Consider the following 24,383-nt stretch of genomic DNA (forward strand, 5'->3'; position numbering starts at 1 on the left):
GGAAGAATGAAAGCAAGCAAGCAAAGTGGATCAAAGTGAAGCAAAGCAAAGCATGCAAGCATGTGTTTTTTTCCAAGGGGATTCATAAGTTAACTGACAAGTTCTGTAGTTCTGAAATGTCGATGGTTATGGATAATTTGGGCATACTATAGTCAGGGAACAGGAACCTTACACACTGTAACTGAAACACGATCACCATCTTGGATTGAGGTTTATTTTTTAAATATGAGAGAGAGAGAGAGAGTGTGTGTGACGTACTAACACACATATTATCACCAGAAATACAAACCTGCAATCAGTTTTGCCCTAGGTATAATGGTTTGCAAATTGTCAGCTGTCAAATTTACAAATATGCTATATTTTGTAGGTAACCAAAGATAGAATTAGCAAAGGAGTGTTACTCACAGGGTTGCTAGCCATCCTAGATTTTAAGGGATAGTCCCTTATTTAAGTACAATGTTCCACGTTGCATGGTAATCTTTCCTGAAATGCAACTTGCCCAGCATTCCAAATTACATTTTTCCTGGCTGCACCCATGTTTCTGAACACACAGATCCCAACATTGGCGGTGCATTGTGGAACATATTAATTCTGAAGAAGCTTCAAGAATTACTTCAGATATCAATTCTAGTTCCACTTCCCCATCTGTTTGTGACTGCTTTCCTACTCTTTCTACTTTCTTTCAAGTAAGCACAGTGTATGGCTGTTAGTGTAAGTTCTGTTGAACAAGTTTCAAGATAAGTTGTAAATGCAGGGTCTTCTGATGGAAAAAAAAAATACGTGTATATTTCACAAATCTTGGTTGAAGGAAGATGATTTTCACTTGCAGTGGAAATATATATAAAGCAGGTTGAAACAAAGAATTTTAAATAGCGCATGGCAGTCGAAGTGATTTGTGAAAAGTCTGAAACCTGGAACAAGAGGATTTTCTGCAAAGTGTAGCAACAGTTGAAGTTAATCATTGTGATCTGCCTTAAAAAGGCAGACGGGTAATGCAAAATAATAAAAACTAGTTTTACAATGTGATAAAATTGAACCGCAACAGAACCTGTCATCAGGCAGATGGCTGGAGTTCTGCAATTGGGTATTGCAACAATATGCAACCTCATGGGCAACAGTTTGTTTCACGGAACTAAGCTGCTGACTTTGCCACTGTCTCTTGGGGAACTGGTGCTTTATGAGTTTGGTAATGGTTGGGAGAAAAAAACCCTCAGCCAAGATGGAGACCATGTCTCGGTTCCAGCATGTAAGATAGGTCCCTGTTCTGTGACTATGGCGGTTCATCTATATTGCCCATAGAAACTCATATTTTGTAACTAGGAGACTGAGGCTGTCAATACACTTGTGAGTCACTCTACATAGATGTACAGTCACGGACATTTTTGGGTTGTAATAATTCCATTGAAAGCACATGGAGTCGTTACAACCCAGAAGTATCCGTGACTGTACGTATTCATTGAAGTGCTACATCACATTATCAAAATAAAGGAATAAGATAACTTCTGATGTTCTGTAATGAGAAATCTCATGCCTTGTAGATCATTGGACGTAAAATAGTTGCAGGCTTCCATTCACAACATTCCATACAGCTACACTCAATACTTATTTTTTTGAATTTCAAAAATTTTAAACCCCACTGTTACCACTAATGGCAATCTGATAGTCAAGCAATGAGAAACTACAATTGTGCAAGTAATTGTTATGTATTTACATTGGTTTGACAGAAGATGACAAACATAAAACAAAATTAAACAATAGCAATGTCATACAGTTTTTTATTATTAATTTGCTATGTCCACTTGGAACTACAATGTTCTGCAGACATGTGCTAAACCAACCAACGTTCAAACACGATTGCTTATTTGAATACTGGTGTCTACTAACACGTACACTTCGTTGCACACACATTTTTGTTACTAAATATCAACACCTGACTTTTATTTGTTTCACAGTTACTTGTTTTAACATAATACGTAGACCCTACTGCTCTGTATTGTCTGCACGATTGGTATAGACTAGCACAGTCAAATAACAACCTTGATAGTATTCCAGACAAATAAAAACATGGAATAACAAACAAACATTCAAAATTTATTGTCATCTTCAAACTCACTAGCTCGTGCCAACTGAAGATTATTGGCAAAGTACATATACTCTTATATTATACTATTTTACACTGCACACTCTTTTCAATGTCATCCAGTATTCCAAATAATAACTGAATATGACATCTAAAATTTAAGCAACTTCAGTGATACACTGAAGACTCAAACCTTTTCACAATGATATGGTATATACAGTCAACATTAATATTTCCTGGTTTTACACTACAAACAATTTCCTGCATTATTTCAGCATTGCAAACCTCAATATACAACAGAATTACCTAAAATGCTGAAGCATCAAAATGCACAAAATGTATAATGAGATAGTAAAGAAAGGCATTTGTGCAATTCACATAATAATAAACTTTTGTTACTCAGTCTTTACAACCTACAAACTTATTTCGGTCTATAATACATAACTTGACTATATATATTCCATCTGGTTCTTTAAAAATAAAAATTATATGTATCACGAATATGTAAAAATCTCAGTAGAGAACAGGAACTTTAGTTCTGTGTTATCTACCATAAAGCCATCGACCAATTAAATTGGGATAAAAACCAGGAACACAAGCATATCTTTATATTAAATATAAAATTTGTTGAACAATACGTTTTAATGTCGAGGTGTAACAAGAGAATCGACAGGCAAAAATTCACTTAGAAAATTATTCACGTTTTATTAGTAAACTTGATATAAGTTATTTTTTTGAGAACAAATAAACATTCCAATCTCACACACATTGATTACAGAATGATACACATAACTTCAGAATAATTTTGAGATCGGCTGGTTCTGCCATTCATTAAACTAAACACAATTTTTATTAAGTTACTTGAAAACCACAAGAGGTTCACAAAATATAAGGTAACTGGCAAATTAACATTCCAAAACAATTAATTCTTTCCTTCCTCTCCACGAAGTGGGAGACGATTTACAGAAGAGAGCATACACAATCATTTTTAATTTTCAAACCGTGATATACTTTTATCAAATGGCAAAAGCAATGAGGTGAAGACATGAAGTAATATGGCATTTTTAATGCAGAAATGTACGAATACTGCATCAACATAATATAAATTAACAATTTTTTGTAACAGGAAAATAAATATTACATCTCTGTTTAGTCTTATACAATATATCTCTATATACACATACATATATAGACAATAGAAATATATTTATTTGACAAGGCATCAACTGAAAGATCTCACATGGTGTATATGACTTCAGTTTACAATTTGCTCGTAACAAAAATGGTTTACAAAGTTGACTCCAGTTATGTTAAAAAATATTTCAGTACTAAATCAGCAAAATTTCTGGTTTCCACTACTGAAAAAAAGGCTCAAGATAGAGAAAGGCCCATACTCGTAAACCACAATCATGTTAACAATGAAGACACTATACAGGCTGATTTTACAACAAATGGTGGAAGTCCAATCGTGAACTTGGTTCAAATATCTAACATGCTTTTCTTCCAGCTATCTTCTGAGGTTCTGATTCAGGTACCATGTATGGGTAGGTCCACTCCCTAATAGGGACGAACGTTTCCTTTATGGCCTGTGGGGAAGCCCAGCGCAGGACATAATGAGGTCCACCAGCTTTGTCATTGGTTCCTACAAAAAAAAAATACAGTGACAGCAACAATTATCCCTATTCCTTTTGTCTAAACTTGGTCTACTACCTTTTAAATAGGTTAATATTGCTAAATGAGGAAAGGGTACACAAACAATGCCACTCTACCAAATTCTCACTTTTGGTTTGATTTTTGTTATTTAGCATCACTTTTCTGCCACTTTTGGCTAATCACGGTGATGAGGGTGAGTGATGATATGATGCAATTAATGAAGGGACACTCAAAAAGAACACCCATGACCAGACTGGGATTCAAACCTGGAATCCCTGGCATTGTGACCACAGAGTTTGGCTCTCACTTTCAGAATTTAGAGGGAAATGAGGATGGATTGATTGATTGGTTTGGTGTTTTAAGTCCACTTAAGGCTAATCGGGACTGGACCTAAAGTTTAAAGTGCAATCCAAACCACTATGTACCTCCGCCGGGTATCAAACCCAGGACCCCTTGATTACAAGGAGGTGAGGAAAATGAGGATGAAATAACATCACTCCTGATCATAACTAGAGGCAACCATTGCATAAATTATTCTTTGTCATTGTTTTTGAATGGTTTGTCACAAACTAAAGAAAACATTTGCAGGTTCCAATGTTTTTAATGTTCTTTTTATTTTGAAAAAGTATTATATGGATACAATTCAAATGTAAACTATATTCCATCAATTATTACTCAAGCAAATAGCTATATTGGACATTGATAACAGAATGAAATCGTACAAACCCACAAATTATAAGTGAAATTAAAGGAAAATTAATAAAATAAAATACAAAATAATAATGAAATTCCACCACCAACTACATGATTCCATTCCATGTCTTCATGCCAAACAGCAATTATACTGCTAGACCTGAAAGATTTGACTGTTTCGTAAACAAAGAAGAACCTGATAGGACAATATCATCTGCATGTCTGTGCCACATAGAGTTAGAACATGACACTCTACATTGAAAGATGGTATAAAATAGATGGAAAATGACCAACCAGGATATATTTCACAGGGTGTTCCTAAAGTTACTTTACAACTTTGATGTCATACAGCACAACTTGTAATTGACATACCATGTCCCATTTGATTTACAAATGCATGAAGTTTTATTGTGTCTTATACAGTATACGCTTTTAGAAGGCACATGAGTTCAGCAAATATGCAGCCAGTGCTATTGCACTGTTGCCAAACTAACTGCTAGCAGAAGGGAAAGAGAGAATTCGCTGTGTCCAATATTAAACTATTTTTTTTATAATGCATGCTCAGTATCTATGAGTACAGTGAGGTAATAAAGTGGATATTTCTACACAGGATTATAATATCATATAACTGCAACATATAAGAACTCAAACTGACTCATACTCGCAATGTTGGAGAATGCCCATGACAATGACGGGTCATTTTGTATATTGAGACGAATTTATGGGACTTGGACGGTTAGGTTCAAAATGTCTTGCCCCATCTTATGGTGAACTTGAAAGTGGCAATTTTTTAAGAAAAATACAAGACACGGCATTTAACTTGCGTGTTGCAGTTTCCTAACTGGGATAAACGCCCAATAATAATAATAATAATGTTAATACTAGTAATGTCATTATAACATTATTATTATTATTATTATTATTGATTTGCTTTATTTTATTTCACTTCTTGTGCCACTTTTGTCTAATGAAGATGGGGATGAGTGATGGCATGATGAATGGATACTCGCAAACATCCATACCCAGGCCGGGATTCGAACCCAGGACCAACATTATTATCACTATTAGTAGTATCAAAGATGTTATTATCCTCGTAAATTACGCAAAAAGGGGGTAGAAGTTGGTGCTAAAGCATTTATGTTCGAACAAACAATTTGAATTATTTTTAACACGTTCCAATTTCACATTAATAACTCAAAACAAGCACATAAACTATATTTGAAAGACAGAAAATGCTTGATAAATGCATTTCAAATATAATTCTTTTTTTAAATTAACATGACTTTCATGCACGATATATGCATAGACCAATGTATATGTTTCACATATATGCAATGTGGAGTGACATGGACACAAAATTGTGTGCATATTCAAAGTTTCTTTGTGCAAATAATTTCACGGAACACCATGGCATTATATCATTTACAACTTTTGTGCCTCCCCAATGGTGTAGTGGTAACATTGTTACTTTGTGATCAAGGGGTTCCAGGTTCGATACCCGGTGGAGGCATATAGTGGTTCGGAACCCACTTTAAGCTATAGGCCCAGTCTCAATTAGCCTTTCTGTGCATAAAGTAGACTTAAAAAACACAAATCAATTAATAAATTTTACAACTTTTTTTCATTTAGATCATTCGGCACCCAGGGCTGCCTCCCGCTGTCTCCTAGCTACGGTTCTCAACTTGATAAGAATAAGAATTTTTGTGAAAAGTATTTTTATTTGCATAAAATTTGAAGTTGTGGGCGGTAATTACCCTTGCAGGTACACTTGGCCGTCAATGTTTGACCCCTTTGCCCCCCTAGAACTCATTTCCGACCAAGGTTGGGGAGGGGGGCAATGCCCCTCCTGTGGTTGTGCCACTGGATCAATGACAGGAGTGCTGCACACTGTCTCTTTGACATAGCCCCACAAAAAGAATTCTAGGGGTGCAATGTCAGGGGGTCTAGGCAGCCAGGCAATTGGACAATCTCTTCCAATCCAACGTAGGCCTCCCCGATGGCGCAGTGGTAGCGTCGTCACCTTGTAATCAAGATTATTCATTGTAAAATATGGGAATATAAAATTGGGGTTCTCCTGTACTGTATCCCCCCTTGTAGTGAAGTTATGAAAAGCACAGAAACATTAGGTTTCTTATGTGCACTGGTTCTTGCATCAGACTTTTTGCCATTGAATTACATTTGCCAATGGAAGTGTTAACTTTAACACCTAAATGTTATGTATCGTTTATCAAATGGTCTCTGAATATCAAGGTCTAGTTTCAAAAGCTGGAGTTCGCCAGGGAATATCAACACATTGACAGTATATAATTTGTTAACACTGACACCACTACCTTTTCCTGGCTGGAGGAACAGATGTATTTTTGCAGATTGCCTGTGCAACACAGATATAGGAAAATTACCAATATTAATGAAAATATCGGTACCTGATAAAATATTTGAACACAAATCCTATTGGTTTTATTTTTAAATAGACTTATGCTGAATGTCGTCTTCATATAGTTTTCATACCAGTGAACAAATGAATGCTTAATGTTATTATTTGGAATTTTATCTATTTTTACTAGTTTAGAAAATCATTAGAAGAGATTTAGTATTTGTCTCTTGTAACCTGAAAGTGTAAGTTAATTGTAGAATAAGTGCAGAGAAAAAACTACGTACCTGGGAACTGGTTTTTGTATTGCCACTTCCCGCTTAAGAGAATAGAAACTTTTCTTCCTCCTTGGAATGCAAGAACGGTCAGGTACAAGGTAAGGTTAAAATAGGTTGCAATGGGTGGTATTCTTCTACAATCCTTTCTGGCATGTATCCATCAATATGCAAGATTTCGCTCAATTGAGTACAACCTTGTACAGCAAACAATGAATACCCGAACATAATTTTCTTCATTAGTTAATAAGATGACCGTGATAATATGAACGGTAAATCTTCCTTCCCAAGTTATCAAGGGATCATATATCTTTTTCAATGATATGTATAATTGTGAACCTAACTTGCTCAATTGTTCATAATTTTTATTTATCAGATGACAAAACAAATGAATATATTTTTATGAAAACCCTAGGATAACCTCTGTAACGTATCAAATCCCACAAAAGAACTAAAACTATATGGTCTATGAGGATAAAATATCCATATCCTAGTTAAAACCTGAGGCTGTAAAGGGGCACTCAGCACACACAAGGACAAACAAACACAGGACAACACAACTCCACAGAGGATTATACTGGCCATGGTCCAGCTGCCAGAGCCTCGCTAGCCTGCAATACTGCTGTTACCAGTGTGTAATAATTGGAAGTGAGGTTGACTTTTGGGTGCCTTTTCTGGTCTCCCATTGCATGCCTGACAACAGATGAAACAATGATAATTTATAGGATTGAAAACTAGACAGACACCCTGTACTTTCATAGTACATACCACATAAGAATAGAATAGAATGAGTTTTCATTTAAGCAGCAGTGTTTGGACGTAATGTGCCATTCTTACAACCTAACCTATTCACAGATACAAAGAACCAATAAGAGAAAGAAAAACATGATAATACGTACAATGAAGATAATACGATTTGTACTGTGAAATAAATGTATGTAATAAGTCATCAGTAGTGTATTGTGGGGGTAATATGTATGTGTTACATGATGTGTATGTGCAGATGCAATTATAAACATTGATGTAGGTTAATGTTGTTGCTAGGACAATAGTAAGTTGTTTAGTTTTTTCTTAAAACTATGATGGCAAATAATGTTAGCCGATGGTGCAGGCAGTTTCTTCCACACTCTAATCTCTGTAACAATGAGAATTTCAGATATGCAAGTATTAGCGACACTCATTCTTGTCCTGCCTCTCCGATGGCATAGTGGTATCGTCCTTGGATTGTAATCAAGGGGGAACCCCTGGAGGCACATAGTGGTTCAGATCCCACTTTAAACTGTAGGTCCAGTCCAATTAGCTTATCTATGCATAAAGTGAACTTAAACTTTGTCAATTTTTATTTTATTTTATTTTTGTTATTTAACATCAATTTTCTGCTGATCACGATGATGAGGATGAGTGATGATGGGATGTAATTGATGAAGCGACACTCACAAAGAACACCCATGACTATGCTGCAATTCAAACTAGGGCTCCTAGCATCATAGCACTCTGTCACGGAGATCGGCACTTTGTGATTTTTGCCATACACTGTAATCTGTTATTTTGCCTTACACAAGAAGCTCTTTGAACAAAGTGTCAAAATCAGATTCAAGATTACTCACATCAATGGATACCCAAAAACCTTTCCTGCTTTCTCTGTCATTAAGCTGTATAACTTTGAAGAACATTCCAGTCGGAAGATGAAATGTTACATGGAATTAATAAAATTAAAATAAATATCCATTTTAATTATGCTGCAATTTGTCGTCCGAGTACCAGAGAAACAAAACTAACAAAAATGAGGTTTTCGGTTTTGTTTAATGTATCTCCTCTGAAGGTCCTTCTCCGTAGCCCTGCAGTCTAAGGCACTGTGCTTTGGATTCCGACTGCAGGACAGCATGGGTTCGAGTCAGCCTGGGTTCATTCTCAGAGTTCTCGGCCTGTGTATAGGACCAGTGGCAACCCACCATTGTGAGGAAATTGGGGAGCTACGAGTGAGTAGCATAACCTCGTCTCGGAAATCTCCTATAACGGTTGGGGTTCGACGTTCTGAGCCCACGTCACCCCATTACCAGTTGAAGATCTCCACACCTCTAGGTAGGATTGTGGGATTGAGACTGGAAGTCGGGAGATGGGCCTAGGCCCTCCAAGGGCCTTCGAGCCACGGCCCTTTATTTTTATTATCTCCTCTGAAGAGGAGTCAGAGCAACACATCTCCATCTCTGTCAAGTGATAAAGCAGTCACATATCTCCAATACACTAATTCTCTTCAGTCAGACATACCTGTATTTCTAAAAATACGTTATTCCCCTCTTGTGTAAATCTGATAAATTTTGAGTTATGTCCCTCTGGTTCTCACACGACAAATTGATGTAACACAAAAGGTGGTGATGTCCAGCTGTAAATGGATTTCTACTGACTTGGTGTAAGACCATTTTTGCAGAGAATAATCAGAAATAACTTACACTGAGTAGTTTCACACAATTTACATTGTACACTCTTGCTGTGATAAAGTGCCACTCTTACTTGCCAACTGTAAGGTGTGTCACTTTGTATGAACAGGAGTGTACACAGATGTTCAAATAATTTTGTTGAAAGTGTGAGATGTGCATTAGAAGCAGAGATCCCAAAATAGGGAAGTCAACAACTTTGCACCATTTTCTTAGCATGCAAAGGTATTGAATGTTTCCATTTTATTTCCATATCTTATATACTATGCCTAATTTCCAAATTTAGATGGTTTCTTCGATGTGAAACCTTCTAATCCCTGAAGATTCAAATGCAGCTCACATTTTATAGTGCTTTAATGTTGTACATTACTTGAACATACAATAAAAATAAAACACTTCATCCACAAATATAATTACTTAGAATCCTATTTCAACACTAAACATTATATCATATTCTTTGATTGAATTAGGTTATTTTATGTCACTATTCTGCCATTTTGGGTATCATATTCATGGATATAGTGTCTTACTTTTCTGAGATGAATAAAAATACTACTCAATGTAAACAGTCAATTCTCTTTAGTTACAAGTGGTGATGTTTAACTCTCCTCATTTGCATTATCAGACCTGATGAAGTTAAAGAAAAAAGAACTATCCACCACATTTCATCGATAACTTCATAAGTGCACTATCATTTGTTACTTCATTGATGGGTACCACTACTTTCATTCATACAGGTGGTGATGAACATGATGGATTTTAGGAATTGTGGGTAACTGTAGTCTGCTATAATGGCTTGGAAATACTCTAAGTTGTGTGATTTTACATCTATTGCAGGATATGTATGTTATATCGTGTTCTATTTCATTTAATCATCATCCACCGCGATGAGCTTTTCAAGTTGTAAAGAAGTGCCCTTTAAATACAACATATTGAGGTTTTTGTGGTTAATCTATCAAGAATTTCTTCAGTTATGATCCATTTCTGTTAGCAAAGTTAACAATAACTTGACGAGACAGAAAAACAATGGAAAAGATAAATGGTGTAAATATTGCTTCAGAAGACTAACGATTGCCTCTGTGGGGGTGATAAATTCATATGCTTTCTTTTTGTCACCTGCGGAGTTACGTGGCAGAAGGTCTGGGGAATGCTGGCTGTGGAACACCTCCATTTTGAAACAAAACTCTGGTGATAAAAAGACAAGCAAGGATGTCAAAGTAATGTTTTCACTGAAATGCGATGAAATTATGAATGCTGAAGGATTACATGTTTTACAATATCAGATCTGACTGCAGAGCTCTGTCACTACCTTGTGCCAAAAGGTACTTTTTAGCGAATCCAGTCTATTTTCTAGCTCTCTAGGTGAATCAAAATGATGAGATCGTATGATGAACTATTGTAATTGTTTGACATTTCACACAGTAGAAACCACATTTTTTAAATTCCAACAGAGCATAAGTATTTGTCAGAAGATGAAATAATTTCAGTGGCTGAGCACTCTACATGGTTGATGCACAATCTCATCAGAGAAGTCGTAGCCTAGATTCGGATGCTCCTTTCTGAATTTTCCTTTACTAATTCCATCTAGTAATCATTCATTATAATCATTGCACTTAGCCTGAAGACCCAGGCTCGATATCCAATGGAGGAACATTGCACAGTGGTTTGGATCCTATTTTAAACTGTAGGTCCAGTCCCAAATAGCCTATCTGTGCATAAAGTGGACTTGAAGACCTGACCTGAAGAGGCAGAGAAGAAATGCAAAATAAGAAATGTACAAAATTTATTTTTTGTTAAAAAGCTGGAATGTACGAGGGTCATTCGGAAAGTAACTTTGGTTTGGGTATAAAAGAAACACCAGGACATTGTTACTGTGAGAGTTTTTATTATATACAACTGAAAGGGACAAGTCTAAGCTATTTTTCTACATAAGCACCGTTTCTGTTGAGATACTTATCATATTAGCGAACAAGGTTTACAATACCCATGTCAAAGACATCTGCCGCCTGTGCATTCAGCCAGGCAGTAACACTGTCCTTGAGCTCCTGGTCATTGTTGAAGCACTGTGCCCCTAGCCACTTCTTCATTTGTGGAAAAAGGTGATAATCGCTAGGGGGCAAATCTGGGATGTAAGCAGGGTGGTCAAACAATTCCCACTGAAAATGTTGGAGAAGGTCCTTGGTTCGAGCAGCAGTATGCGGGCAAGCGTTCATGCACAAGAACAATGCCAGAACTCAACATGCTACGTCACCTGTTTTCAATTGCTCGTCGCAATTTCTTCAAGATTTCACAATACACTTGGGTGTTCATTGTGTTCCTCGTTCCAGGAATTCCACCAACAGTATCCCTTTTCTGTCCCAAAACACAGTTGCTCAAGTACAGTGTTACTGCATGGCTGAATGCACAGATGGCAGATTTCTTTGACATGGGTATTGTAAACCTTGTTTGCCGATATGATAAGAGTCTCAACAGAAACAGTGCTTATGTAGAAACAGCTTAGAGTTGTCTCTTTCAGTTGTATATAATAAAAACTCTCACAATGTCCTGGAGTTTCTTTTATACCCAAACGGAAGTTACTTTCCGAAAGACCCTCGTACTTGTTTTACTTACTGTCAGCCAGGCAGCCATATTCAACAAGACAGTCAGTCGCCAACCTAAGATAGAGTAGGAAGGACTGTCTTCTATATTTTTTTAACCTTTCTTTAACCCAACTTACCTTCATGTTTGAAACGTGGACTATTCTTGTCTTAACTTCTGAAGAAGCCACGTGATATGGCAAAAGTTTGGATAACTAAACAAGCAAGTACATACATGCCTAACTGGACTACAGCTACTTAGCGAAATGATGCCTTATATTTTTTATTTCAATTTTTGCCACTTTTGGCTAATTGCAACAATGAGGATGAGTGACGATATGATGCAATTGACGATGGGACACTCACAATAAACATCCATACCCAGGTCAGAATTCAAATCCAGGACCCCTGGCATCATAGCATGCTGTGTTAACCACTCCAACATGGAGGTCGGCACGCAAAATATATTGTCAGGTGAGCCTAAAGAAGCTAAACACATATTGTAGGTTGAAATAAACACAGATTTGTTTACGTGCTTAAGGTTTACGGTCAAAAAGAGTTTCTTCATCTCTTGATAAACATTTATATATATCAAACATGATGATTCTTCAAGATGTTTGCAGTGTCTTCTCTTTTTTAAGAATAATGGAATGTGGAGGGAATAGGCTTGAAGATATTGTAAGTTGTCATGCAGACACTTCACATATGCTTCAATCTTGGACAAACAAGGCAAATCCTTTCGAATCGCTTTGCACCCACCACTGTGACATCAAAGAGAATATGAAATAGAGCACTAACCTGATAATCTTGCTCCTCCAAAAGGCTGCTGTCCAACAACAGATCCAGTTGATTTGTCATTAATGTAAAAATTCCCTGCAGCGTACTTCAATCGATCCAGTGCTTTATTCAGGTATGCTCTGCAATTATTTAAAAAAATTAACATGCAATATCATTCTTGTAACATATGTCAGAAATGTCCATGTAGTCACAGTCATATTAACAAGTAGCGACATTCAAATTTCATTTTTTTATTATGGAAACATGAAATGTCAGATTACACATATTTGATGTTTTGTAAACATTTTCTACAATATTTTATCACGAAATACAAAATTAAATGCAAAATGTGAAATAAACATGATATTTGGTTCATTTACTGACACAACATTCACCATGTTTAGATTTACCTTGCAGGTTATAAACAATCTAGAAATACTGATTAATTTTGGGATGGAAAATGAACTTCTGTACACAGGACTACATGTAATAATACTCCACTAACAACATTAATGTGCTAAATGCAAAATGTAAAACTGGTGTTCCATTGTACACTCATTTTGACATTACACAGTTGATAGAAAATTTTTCCCTTTCACTTCACAAAATGCTACAAAATAAAGACTTATATGCAGTAAAATAATATTACTGTAGTTGAATTGCATCTCTTGTACACATGCAGCATAAATAAATGAAGTGTGGAAGTACTGAGTGAGTGTTTATTTCTATAGTTAGTCCTTAGAAAATTCCATTAACATCAAATGTACACTCTGTTCATTAAATTATGAAAAAAAAATCTGAGTAAATTTTCACAAAATTACACAGACTATTGCATATAAATATTAGGTATGAACAGATTAATTGGTACTGTATCAGTATTGTCTAACATAGGCATATGAGTAAAATTACCGATCCAGTAAATCCATTTTGTTATTTTCATGTTTGCAAACTCAAATGCTTACTTTTGTAGAGTAAATGTACACAGTGAAACCCCAATGTTATTTTCCCAATTTTACATTTTCCAGCATTATCCATTCAATCTTCGTGTCCCCAATAGGGCATTGCTAATAATTTTGCCGGATATTATATGTTCATGCATTTTAAGGATTTTCATCTTGGTCCTTTGAAAAGCATAAAATCGAGGTTACACTGTAAAGTTTTTTTTGTTTGTTCTTTACCATCACTAGGGTATGGGACTTTGTTATAACATATTTTTCATTTGGCTTCGGATCTAATATTGGGGTGAGATCTTTACATATCTGATGAAAATCAGCCGAAATAGACAAATTTGACAAAGCATATTTTGACATATTTCACCAATTTTGCATTTTTCAACATATTTCTTCAATTTTGTTGTAATAAGACATATTTCTGTATAATTTCGTAATTCTCTCGCACATAATCGGTTATTTCATAATTTTTTCGTCGATGGCAGGATATGGAAATTACGGAGGAAGAAAGATGTCGTCTTTTCTTAGTACAGAACAATAATACCCCACTTTTTTTATCCCGCCGACAATTGATAGCCGTGCAAACATTATTGAGGAAAAATATTCTCTCTCATTGTTGCACGGGAAGTAAAGAAGTTTCGTTCTCATTTCTTTGCCTTTTTCGATTTTCACAAAAATCAGTCAAAAGTAAAAATAACATTTGGTACATTACAGCCCCTACTCTACTCTATTGGGTATGGGAGAAATTTGAGAGTACTGTTGTACATATTTTTGACTTTACTGGGAATATTTCTGCATTTTTCTGATATATTTGTAATTTTTCATGACATATTTTCCAATTTATATGACATAATTACATACATATTTTACAGTTTTATAGGACAAAGTCCCCGGCCATCTTTCTGTAGCTTTTCGCTAAACACAACAATGATGATACGTGATGATTAAATGAATTGATGAAGAAATACTAATATAGAACATAATTATTCAGGCTAGGACACAAACCTGGAAACTTCAGTGACAAAAATGAAAGTTTACTGTTTAATACACACAACCACTTATCGATAACAGTAAAATTATCGTATCCGTCCACCCCTAATAAATATGTAAGCATGTGAACAGTACCAATTATATGTTACCCAAATTTTTTTGCAATTTTTAGGAACTAATTTTAAGGGCACAAAAATATTTTTCACATTTTTAATACTTAAAGCTCTAGACCTTAATCATTGCTCAGAAATCTTTCACACTAGCCTGTATTCTTTCTGAATATCCTTAACTATTTGGTTCTCTGGAAGAAACTATTGTTCAAACCATTTCAGATATTTAAAATTTCCCTTAGCTACATGAAGTGTTCAAATATTATTCTTAAAAAATACTCACTCATCTTGTGCAAACACTGCTCCAGTAAGAGCAAAACCAACGCTTTCAGAGATAACATCAAATATTTCATCATTAACCATTTTGTCATCAAATGGATATATTGTCACTATTGGTCCAAAAATTTCCTCTGTCATAGTCTTATTACATGGATCTGCACTCTCAATAATTGTCGGTTCAATATAATAACCAACACTGAAACAATGAAAAAAATATAACATTTTATATTCCTCTTAAGATTACAAATACTTACATATTGACCTAATCTTAATATAACTTTACTTCTCCACAAGATAATACAAATGAATTCTTGAATAACAATATTTAAACAAATCAGCATATCCTAAATTAATGTGAAATAAACCAGAACTCTAACATACAAAATACCGGGTGTTCCACGTACAACTGGCCAGTGCACGTTTCCATGCAGAACAGGCGGGCCAGTTTTATGTGGGATACCTAGTATAATTAAATAGTTGCATTCTATATGACTTAAAGGTGTCAAATAAATATAAATTTAAAAACTTTCTCACAATGTAATTTGTTAAAAAAAAACTTTTTAAACTCTTAACAGGAACAACTTTAATAAAGGAAGTAAAGTAGCATTTGGGTAATCTCTTTTCCATTCATTAATTTGAGGTTTCATAAAATTTGATAAAGGTACAATTTTTGTGCCATAAATTGGCAAAAAAGAAATAAAGAAAAAAGGAATTTTAAAAATGAATCATGTTTAGGCTATCTGAAGTGTAGAAATGAAAAAAATTTAATGCAATTTTTATTTACTACAGGAAACAGTTTGGGTTATTATAAAGTTGAAGACAATCTGTGTATGTACCATAATTGGAAAATTTATAACTTCACCACATTACTAGAATCCACACAACTAAAAATAAGTGGAGGAATAGGAAAACAATTTTGTGAAATTTAGCTTATATGTGTCATGGAATTCATGGATATTTTTTTCTGCCTCATAAGTGGCAACACTGCAATATCAGAATACATGTTTTAAAGCCTATTGGATGTGCTTCTGAATGCCATGACTAGATGAGGTATATAGGCAGTGGTTGCATTAGTGAGCAATCAAACAGCTAGTGTGTTGTCAGCACTATTCAAAGATGGAAGTCAGCAAAGTGGAGCAGCGTCCTTACTTGACGCTTCTCTGTGGCACAAGTTCATGATGTCTACCACAAAAACAAATCCAGAATTCTTGACTCTTTCTTGACCTTTTTTTCAGTTTTCAGTTTTCTTACTAAATTAATGGTGGAAATTAGCAATTAAGAAAATAAATATTTATTTAATGAGAAAGGCCAGTTAAGATTGAAACTGAAGCTGTATTTAACAATAGAATTACACTTGCTTTATGTATTAATGTATCCTGGACTGCATTTGTCAGACTAGCTAGGCTCTGGCATCTGGACTCGTGTTGTCGTTCCTATATATTTGTGATTGTGCCTTCATCCACCTTATCTTACCACCATTCACCTCATCTTCGCGATTAGCCAAAGGGACAGAAAAGTGAAGTAAAATTAACTAAATTAATCAATCACTAGCATGCATATTTCGTTTTTGACGAAAACACAAAATGTGAAATAACACATTGTAATGTTCACTTTCATATTTCTGAAAGGTGCGAGGTGCCTTTTCCCACATTGTTTTGTCCCGAAATAATGAGAACTGAGCTGCAAAATGTGAAATAGACTCTTAAACACGAAATTTAGAGTTTATTTACAGATGCGACACTTTCTGAAGTCAGAATTATCCTAAGAGAAAATTGGTTAATTCTGCTGTAAATATTTGAGAAGCAAAAAGAACCCCTTTATACAGTAATAAACTTAATATTCTGGTAACAACATAAATGTGCTATTAGAAGGGATACATTTATTTTGTGTAGTAATTGCAGGTTTTAAATCAAATTTGGGATTATATTCACATTTTTAAAACAAAAATATCATTTTATATACTGCTTTTTCATTGCTATAACAGCAAAATTTTATTTTATTTACTGCTTTTGAACCAGAATTTAACTGTTTATGTACCAAAATGTTGCTCTCTTATTTACCAAAAATATGTGCCTCTATCAATCACTCATATTGATAGCAAAGTTCTTGACCACAAGTATATTTTATTGACATCTTGACCTACTTGTTGATTTCTTTACATATTCTTGACTGGTCGACACCCTGTTGTGAGAGTCATGCAGAACTACAGGAAGCAGTGGGTGATCATGATATGCAATACAGAAAAGTGACAATGTGGGTGCAGGCATTCCAATGTGGGTGAGTATCAACAGCAAACCTGCAGCATAGTGGACGTTGTGTACATGTGCAAAGGTATGTCAGTGGCAGTTATCAAAAAATACTTACAAGAAAACAGGTGCTGGATTGTGCAGGAATTAGTCAGGCATACAGGAATGTCACATTTTATGATGTCCTCAAATTGCACAAGCTTGGTGCTAAGTGGGTGCAACTCGATTAAGTGAGGTACAGAAATTGATTTTCTGTGAAACATGTCACATGCACCATCATGAAGATAATAGCATGTTACACTACACTTGCAATAGACAAAAAAGAGCACGTGAATATGAACCTGAACTGAAGTGGCAGTCAAACGAGTGACTGATTGATTTGGTTTATTTTACTTCGGTTTTATGCCTCTTTTGGCTAATTGCTAATTGCCGCGGTGGCTCAGTTGGTAACGCGTCTGACTACCATACTAAAGGTCCCGTGTTCGATCCCCGGCCGGTTCAAATCCGGGAACTTTTCTAATGATGGCAGCAGCCCCGGTGCCTACCCAGCATCGAATAACATGGGTACCTGGGGGAAACCCTGGGGGGTAAAGGCGGTCAGGGGCGTGATGCTGATCACATCACCCCCACTCACGACCGGACCAAGAAAGTGTGGGGCGTTACCTTCACACCTCCTATACGTGGTGCTAAGCACAGGGGAACACTTTGCCTTTGCCTTTTTGGCTAATTGCAAAGACGAGGAAGAGGGATGATATGATGAAATTGATGAAAAGGACACTCACAAGGAACATGAATGACCAGGGCTGGATTCAATCCCAGGACCTCTTGCTTCATAGCACGGTGTGCTAACCACGGAGACCAGCTAGTTGGGGGAGCATCCCATCCTCCCACATCCCCCCCTCACTTAGAGCACTGCTTATCATACAAAATAAAGATTTCATTTCTAACAACACATTTATGTAGTTATTATAGTATTACGTTTATTCCTGTGAGAAGGAGTCTATCTTTGCTTCTGAAATATTTGTAGCAGAATTAATCAATTTTCTGTAATTCTCCATATTTCACAGATAATTCAGACTTTAGAAAGTTTGTGTTCAGTACTTAAAGTCTCGCCTTCAAATACATGGAAACCTTTACAGCTTGTTACTTCATATTTCATGTTTCTGCAAAAAAAAAAAAAAAAAAAAAAAAAAAAGTGACTCATGCAACCAATAGCAATGTACCATGGACAATCTGGGAGACTACTTTGAGGGGTACTGGTTATTAATTTAATGAGCATCACTGTATTCATCACAGTACACTATCAGTACAGTATATTGTTTCAAAAGATGTTTCACATTTGAAAGTATGATTATCTTATAGTAAGAGTGTCCAATGTCTGTGACGGTCCATTCCACCCATTTATTGGTGGCATTCAGAAGCACATCAAACGGGGCTACCTGTTTGGCAGGAAACAAAGTTGCCACGAATTCCAAAACATGTACATCAGTACTGCTTAATTTTCCACATGAATAGTGTAATCAGGAAAAGAAAGCAATAAAGTAAAACAAAATAAAGTGTATGACAGCGAGTTTACCTGTCATCGCAGCCTCCTCCAGAAATTATTTTCAGCGTGCTAGTCTTCTTTGCATGGTCCTGATAACTCTTTATCCTCTTGAATGCCTTATCATCAATTACTGCAGACAAGAAAGTATCATATTCTGTAACTGGACCCATTTTCAATGTTTTTGCAATCTCCACGAGGCACTCTTTCAACTAAAATATAAAATGAAGTTTTCAAATAATTGCACTGCAAATTACACTACCGTCATGTATATTCTCTCTCTCTCTCTCTCTCTCTCTCTCTCTCTCTCTCTCTCTCTCTCTCTCTCACACACACACACACACATACACACATGGCTGCATAAATAACTGAAACCTACCTTACGATCGACCAGCTTGGTTGTAGAGGTTAGTTAACAGTTTTGCTTAATAAATGAATCATTAAGAAACACAGAAAGCCTCTCTGACTTATAAGATCATGATGTATTACAACAAAAAGAAGGACAAAGCATATACAAGACTGGCTTCAGTTTCATATTTTCTAATTAAAGTTAGTAACAAAAGAATACAAGAACAGAAAAAAGTTTACTCTCATAAACAAGTTAGGAGAACATGATATATTTGATACATCACTAACATCTAACATGGATGATGAAACTAGAAAATATGCTATGACCCATTCCACATGAAATAACCCAGAGCAGGTTGCTTCATAGTCATGGATTTGCATCCAATTTTTTTTACTGATAGATACTTGATCCAATATGACAAATATATGTAATATTAGACTTGTCCAACAAATATGTTGAAAGATTTTCAGAAAATAGGTGGACGAACGAATGTACTATATGACACAAAATATGGAATAACTATGTGAAATATTGTGATGATTTAGGTATTGTTGGGAGAGGAGAAGAACAGTCCTAACAGAAAATAACTGTGTTACCATTCTTACCTGCTCAGAAGGTGTGCCTAGTTTGAATAGTATCAAAATATTTCTGTTAGTTAGAATATTCATTTACATTGAGTAGTTAGTCGTGCAATTCGATATATTTTGATAGAAATTTTATTACTATTTAAATTTTGTTTATAAATTGTTTATATATGAAAAGGAATTTTATTGTGGTTGGTTATATGCTTAGTACATATAAATTAGTTTGTTATAGATTATTAGTACAGTGTTGGGATTTATTAAATATATGAAATAATTAATTTTTATTATAGGAGATGTTAATAATCGTACCTTTTGTATCAGGGAGGATTAAATTTTAATTGAATATTCTGTTTTCTCGAAAGGTGAGGAGCTAGTAGAATTAATTTTAGGGTATTGTGATGAAAAATACACTCCACTTCGGGTAATTCTTTGATAGGGAATTCCAGGTTTTACCACATTGAAAATTGTTACACAGCAGAATCAATATATGTTCAACATAATATTAAAAAATCAGAAAGGTAATATTGTTCATAAAATCATCACAGGTTTCAGTATTCAATGCATGAACTATTGTTTCCAGTGGCACAGAGTTTAATTTTTGAAAAATGGCCCTAAAACACACACAAATTACCACTAATAAGAGTACAAATAACATTGTTAGAAATGTTGAAAACATGGGAGAAGCATTACTGTGATGTTTATACACTTTTGGCTCACAGAAATTGCGCTAAGACAAGAGATTTTGCCTGGAATGCATATGGGTCAGTCCATACTGAATTGTCCAGCACTGCTTGTTTGACCATATATATATATAATTCTTGTTATTCTAACCCCTTAGCAAGGGTAGTTTAGAGTAGGCATTATTTTTCTGAAACTTGACTTCTTTTAATTATGGCGGTTATTGTTTGTTTCATGACTTCAGGCATTATTCTTGCAGACAGTTTCGATAATTATGAAAACTCAGCTAAGAAAGATGAAAGAAAGCTGTGGTAAAAAACAATGTTTTCACTACATTTCAAGCTTTATTTTATGTCCTGTGCCTTTTTTCACAATCTCAAATGCAAATGGCTGAAATTTAAGGTCAAAACAATCAAAATTTAGGATTTTCTTTAGTTTCTTTAGTAAGAAAGTAATGTCACATCAGAGCTTTCATTTTTTTTTAGAGGAAACATATACAGTAGGCACCCTCTAGTTCGGCTTCGGTTGGTTCAGCCCGACCCTGCTGCCTTGCCGGCGACAAGTCACCACTTGTTTGTCTAGCACTGGAAAGTATTGTGCTGTACAGATAAGTCGTCTACATCTCTTGCTATTGTGCGGACTTACTGCTCGCATTTGTTTGTTCTTTTGTTTGTACTGTACCGTTCTGTGCACTGCATTTTTTGTGTGTACGTGTACTATTGGAAAATGAGTGCTAAACGGAAACGTACATTTGTGACTATAGAACAAAGATTACAGGCTCTAGAGTGCATAGATAAAGGTGAATCAGTCCAAAGTATTTGTAACGATCTTAAAGTCTGTAAAAGTCCAGTTAATGACTGGCGCAAAAATAGAAAATACATTGAGAGTGGTTTAAAGTACCATATAACTAATTTTAATGTATGGCCATACCGTTTATAGGATTTATTGGTCTTCTTTTCATAACTTCGGTTCGTTTGGCCATTTTTTAGTTTGGCCTACAGTTCGGTCCAGAGGTGGCCGAACAAGAGGGCGCCTACTGTACATCCAAAGTTTTGGCAGAAAATATTTGAGCTCTGCTACTGACTTTCTCTTTTAGTTATAGCTTTTTGAAAATGTTAGTTTCTCACTTTTTTAAAAAAATTGAGCCCTTACGGACTAACGGGCTTACTATGCCATTTGCATGATGTAATTAATGAATACAATAATTTTAATTTTATGATAGTTCATTAAAAGTAAATATTTATTTGTAACCAATAACACAAATTTACTTTCTTTGCCCAAATTCCTCCTGCTATCCATGGAATATCACTTTCGATTACACTGTCCAACAAAATTGAAGTTGTTGTCTGTTAAAAGATAAGTTGTGGGTGATTCTAATTGAATTTGATGTGCTGGTTTCAAATCTAATTACAGAATTTTTCCATCACCCATGAAATTTGAGTAACAGGGTACATGCAAAATATCAGGTACATACAAATCTTATATAGCTTTATAGTGATACGATGCAATATTTTTTACAATGGCATATCTAGAATGTCTTCGAACTTGATTTTCGGCTGCACTTTGCCTGAGGAACATCACTTTTAGTGTCCAGCAATAATCTGCCAACATATTTGGAGTCCATTTTCCCTGGTAGCGCCTTTCCATTTCACCAATTTCCTGGTGGAAACGTTCTCCATGTTCCTCGCTCATTGTCCCAAGGTTTTGCAGGAAGAAATCGAGGTGGGAGTCTTGAAAAGTGTATCTTCAGAGACATATTACTCTCCAGAGCATGATAGTTCTGAATCAAATTACTGACAAGTTCTCTGTAATTTTCTGACTTGTAGTTTCGGAGGATATTTATGCTTACTTCCTTCAAAGATTGCCAAGCAGCCAATTCCAGCTCATTTAGGCTCTTTTCAAAACCATTATCTTTCATTAGTTTCCTGATTTGAGGGCCAACAAATATTGCCTCTTTTAGTTTCGCCTCAGTAATTTGCGGAAACTTCTCTTTCAGGAACATAAATCCACTACCCTCACGGTCCATTCCTTTTACAAAATTCTTCATCAGACCAAGCTTTATGTGGAGAGGAGGCAGTAAGATTTTTGTCTGTACTTACAAGTGGTGGATGAACAACATTCTCCTGTCCTGCGATGAGTGACTCTCTCTTCGGGCAGTTCTTTTTAACATAATGATTTTTTCTATCTCTGCTGTCCTATTTACACAGGAAACAGCAAAATTTGGTGTAACCTAGTTGCAATCCTAAGAGTATAGCAATAACTTTTAAATCTCCACATATCTGCCAAGAGAATTTACAGTACTGGATATTTGTTAACAGTGTCATGTTTTCATAACTTTCCTTCATGCCCCAGGAATATGCTATGGGAATGCTTGGATATTTATTTCCATTGTACAGTACAACTCCTTTCAAACTTGTTTTCCAAGAGTCTAAAAACAAACTCCATTCTTCACTTTTATGGACAATATCTAGTCACTCTAATAGACCATCGATGTTACAACAGAAAACAAGGTCCTTATCTTCAGCATACATATCTACAAAGCATTTTTGGCGTTGCCGGAAAAAGTAACTCTAGTGTCACACTCCAATAAATGCCATCCTTTTAATCGCGATGCAAGCAGTTCTGCTTTACCCTTACTTAACTCTAGATCTCAACCTAAATCACTAAGATCCTCTTCAGTTATTAAGTGAGGTTCAGTTGTTGAAACACTCCCCACAAAATCAGGATCATTATGCAATTCACTACATTCATGCAGACATCAATGGCCTAAAGTTACTAGTGTATTGTTGGAGCAAAGACATAAAAATATTTAAAATATTGCCTTCCAATCAGCTTATTATAGACTGCATGCTGCAATAATAATGGAGAATTATATTTTTATTGTTACAATAAAATGGTGGGAGATTGACAATTTCTGACTTCATTTTCGGAATCAGCAGGTGGCAAAACATAAAGAACCGTTGAAATTTTACTTTTAACAAAACCATTGTTGGACAGTGTTATATGATTATATATATATATGAATGGCTTATTGCAGAAAGGGACCTGAGTCACATTTTTGAGGTATCGGAGTCACAACTTTTTCATCTCCTCTGTCTCTAGCAGCATACTGCAGGAGGGCGCATTGAGGGTTGCAAAATTAACTATTCATTATGCTAAAAATTTGAGCCAACAACAGCACATTTCTTTCTTACACTCTCAATATTATACGATTTTTCTTGTTTTTCTCAGAATTGTGCAAAAGTGACTCAGGTTAAGCCATTCATATATATATTTTTACAGATACCTCTCATAGAGTACGCTTTATGCTATAAATATAAAATTTCAATTAGGTCCCCAAACACAGATATAGGGGCTCAAATTTTGAAAAAAAAGAAAAGAAAAACAAGCATTTCCAAAGAGCTATAAATAAAATAGGAAAACAGTAACAGAGCTCAAATATTTTCTGCCAAATATAGCTCTGATATGACATTACTTTCCTACTAAAGAAAAACCTAAACTTTGATTTTTCTTCAAAATTAAAATATAATTAAGCCTTGTTTCCATATTAAATCCAATAAGTTGCTGACCAAGGCAGTTTATTAAGATAAAAAAAAAACTTAACACGTAAGGTTTCCACCCTGTATCAGGGTCTTCCTCAGATGAAGAACTAAACTAAAATGATGAAATATACTACACACAGAAAGATTACATACACATAGCAGGGTCACAAGCCACACAACAACAAATCAAGTTGACAGTCCTTATCTAAGAAGATTTCTCCAAAGGAATTAAACATATCACCTCCTGACAGT

General features: G+C 35.3%; 1 protein-coding gene across 1 annotated transcript in view; it reads right to left on the bottom strand.

Moving 5' to 3' along the window:
- Window positions 1–1,759: 1,759 nt before the first annotated feature.
- The window catches only part of P5CDh1 (delta-1-Pyrroline-5-carboxylate dehydrogenase 1), a 59,575-nt gene continuing 36,951 nt past the window's right edge, over window positions 1,760–24,383 (bottom strand). The window contains exons 9-12 of the mRNA XM_083135424.1: window positions 19,012–19,190; window positions 15,194–15,385; window positions 12,882–13,000; window positions 1,760–3,722 (exon numbers count right to left, since the gene is read on the bottom strand). Coding sequence (XP_082991550.1) covers window positions 3,568–3,722; window positions 12,882–13,000; window positions 15,194–15,385; window positions 19,012–19,190 — 645 coding nt within the window. The 3' untranslated portion in view covers window positions 1,760–3,567. The remainder of the gene's footprint in view (window positions 3,723–12,881; window positions 13,001–15,193; window positions 15,386–19,011; window positions 19,191–24,383) is intronic.

The sequence above is a fragment of the Lepisma saccharinum genome, chromosome 14, assembly GCF_977018435.1.
Source record: "Lepisma saccharinum chromosome 14, izLepSacc3.1, whole genome shotgun sequence".
NCBI classification, from domain to species: domain Eukaryota; kingdom Metazoa; phylum Arthropoda; class Insecta; order Zygentoma; family Lepismatidae; genus Lepisma; species Lepisma saccharinum.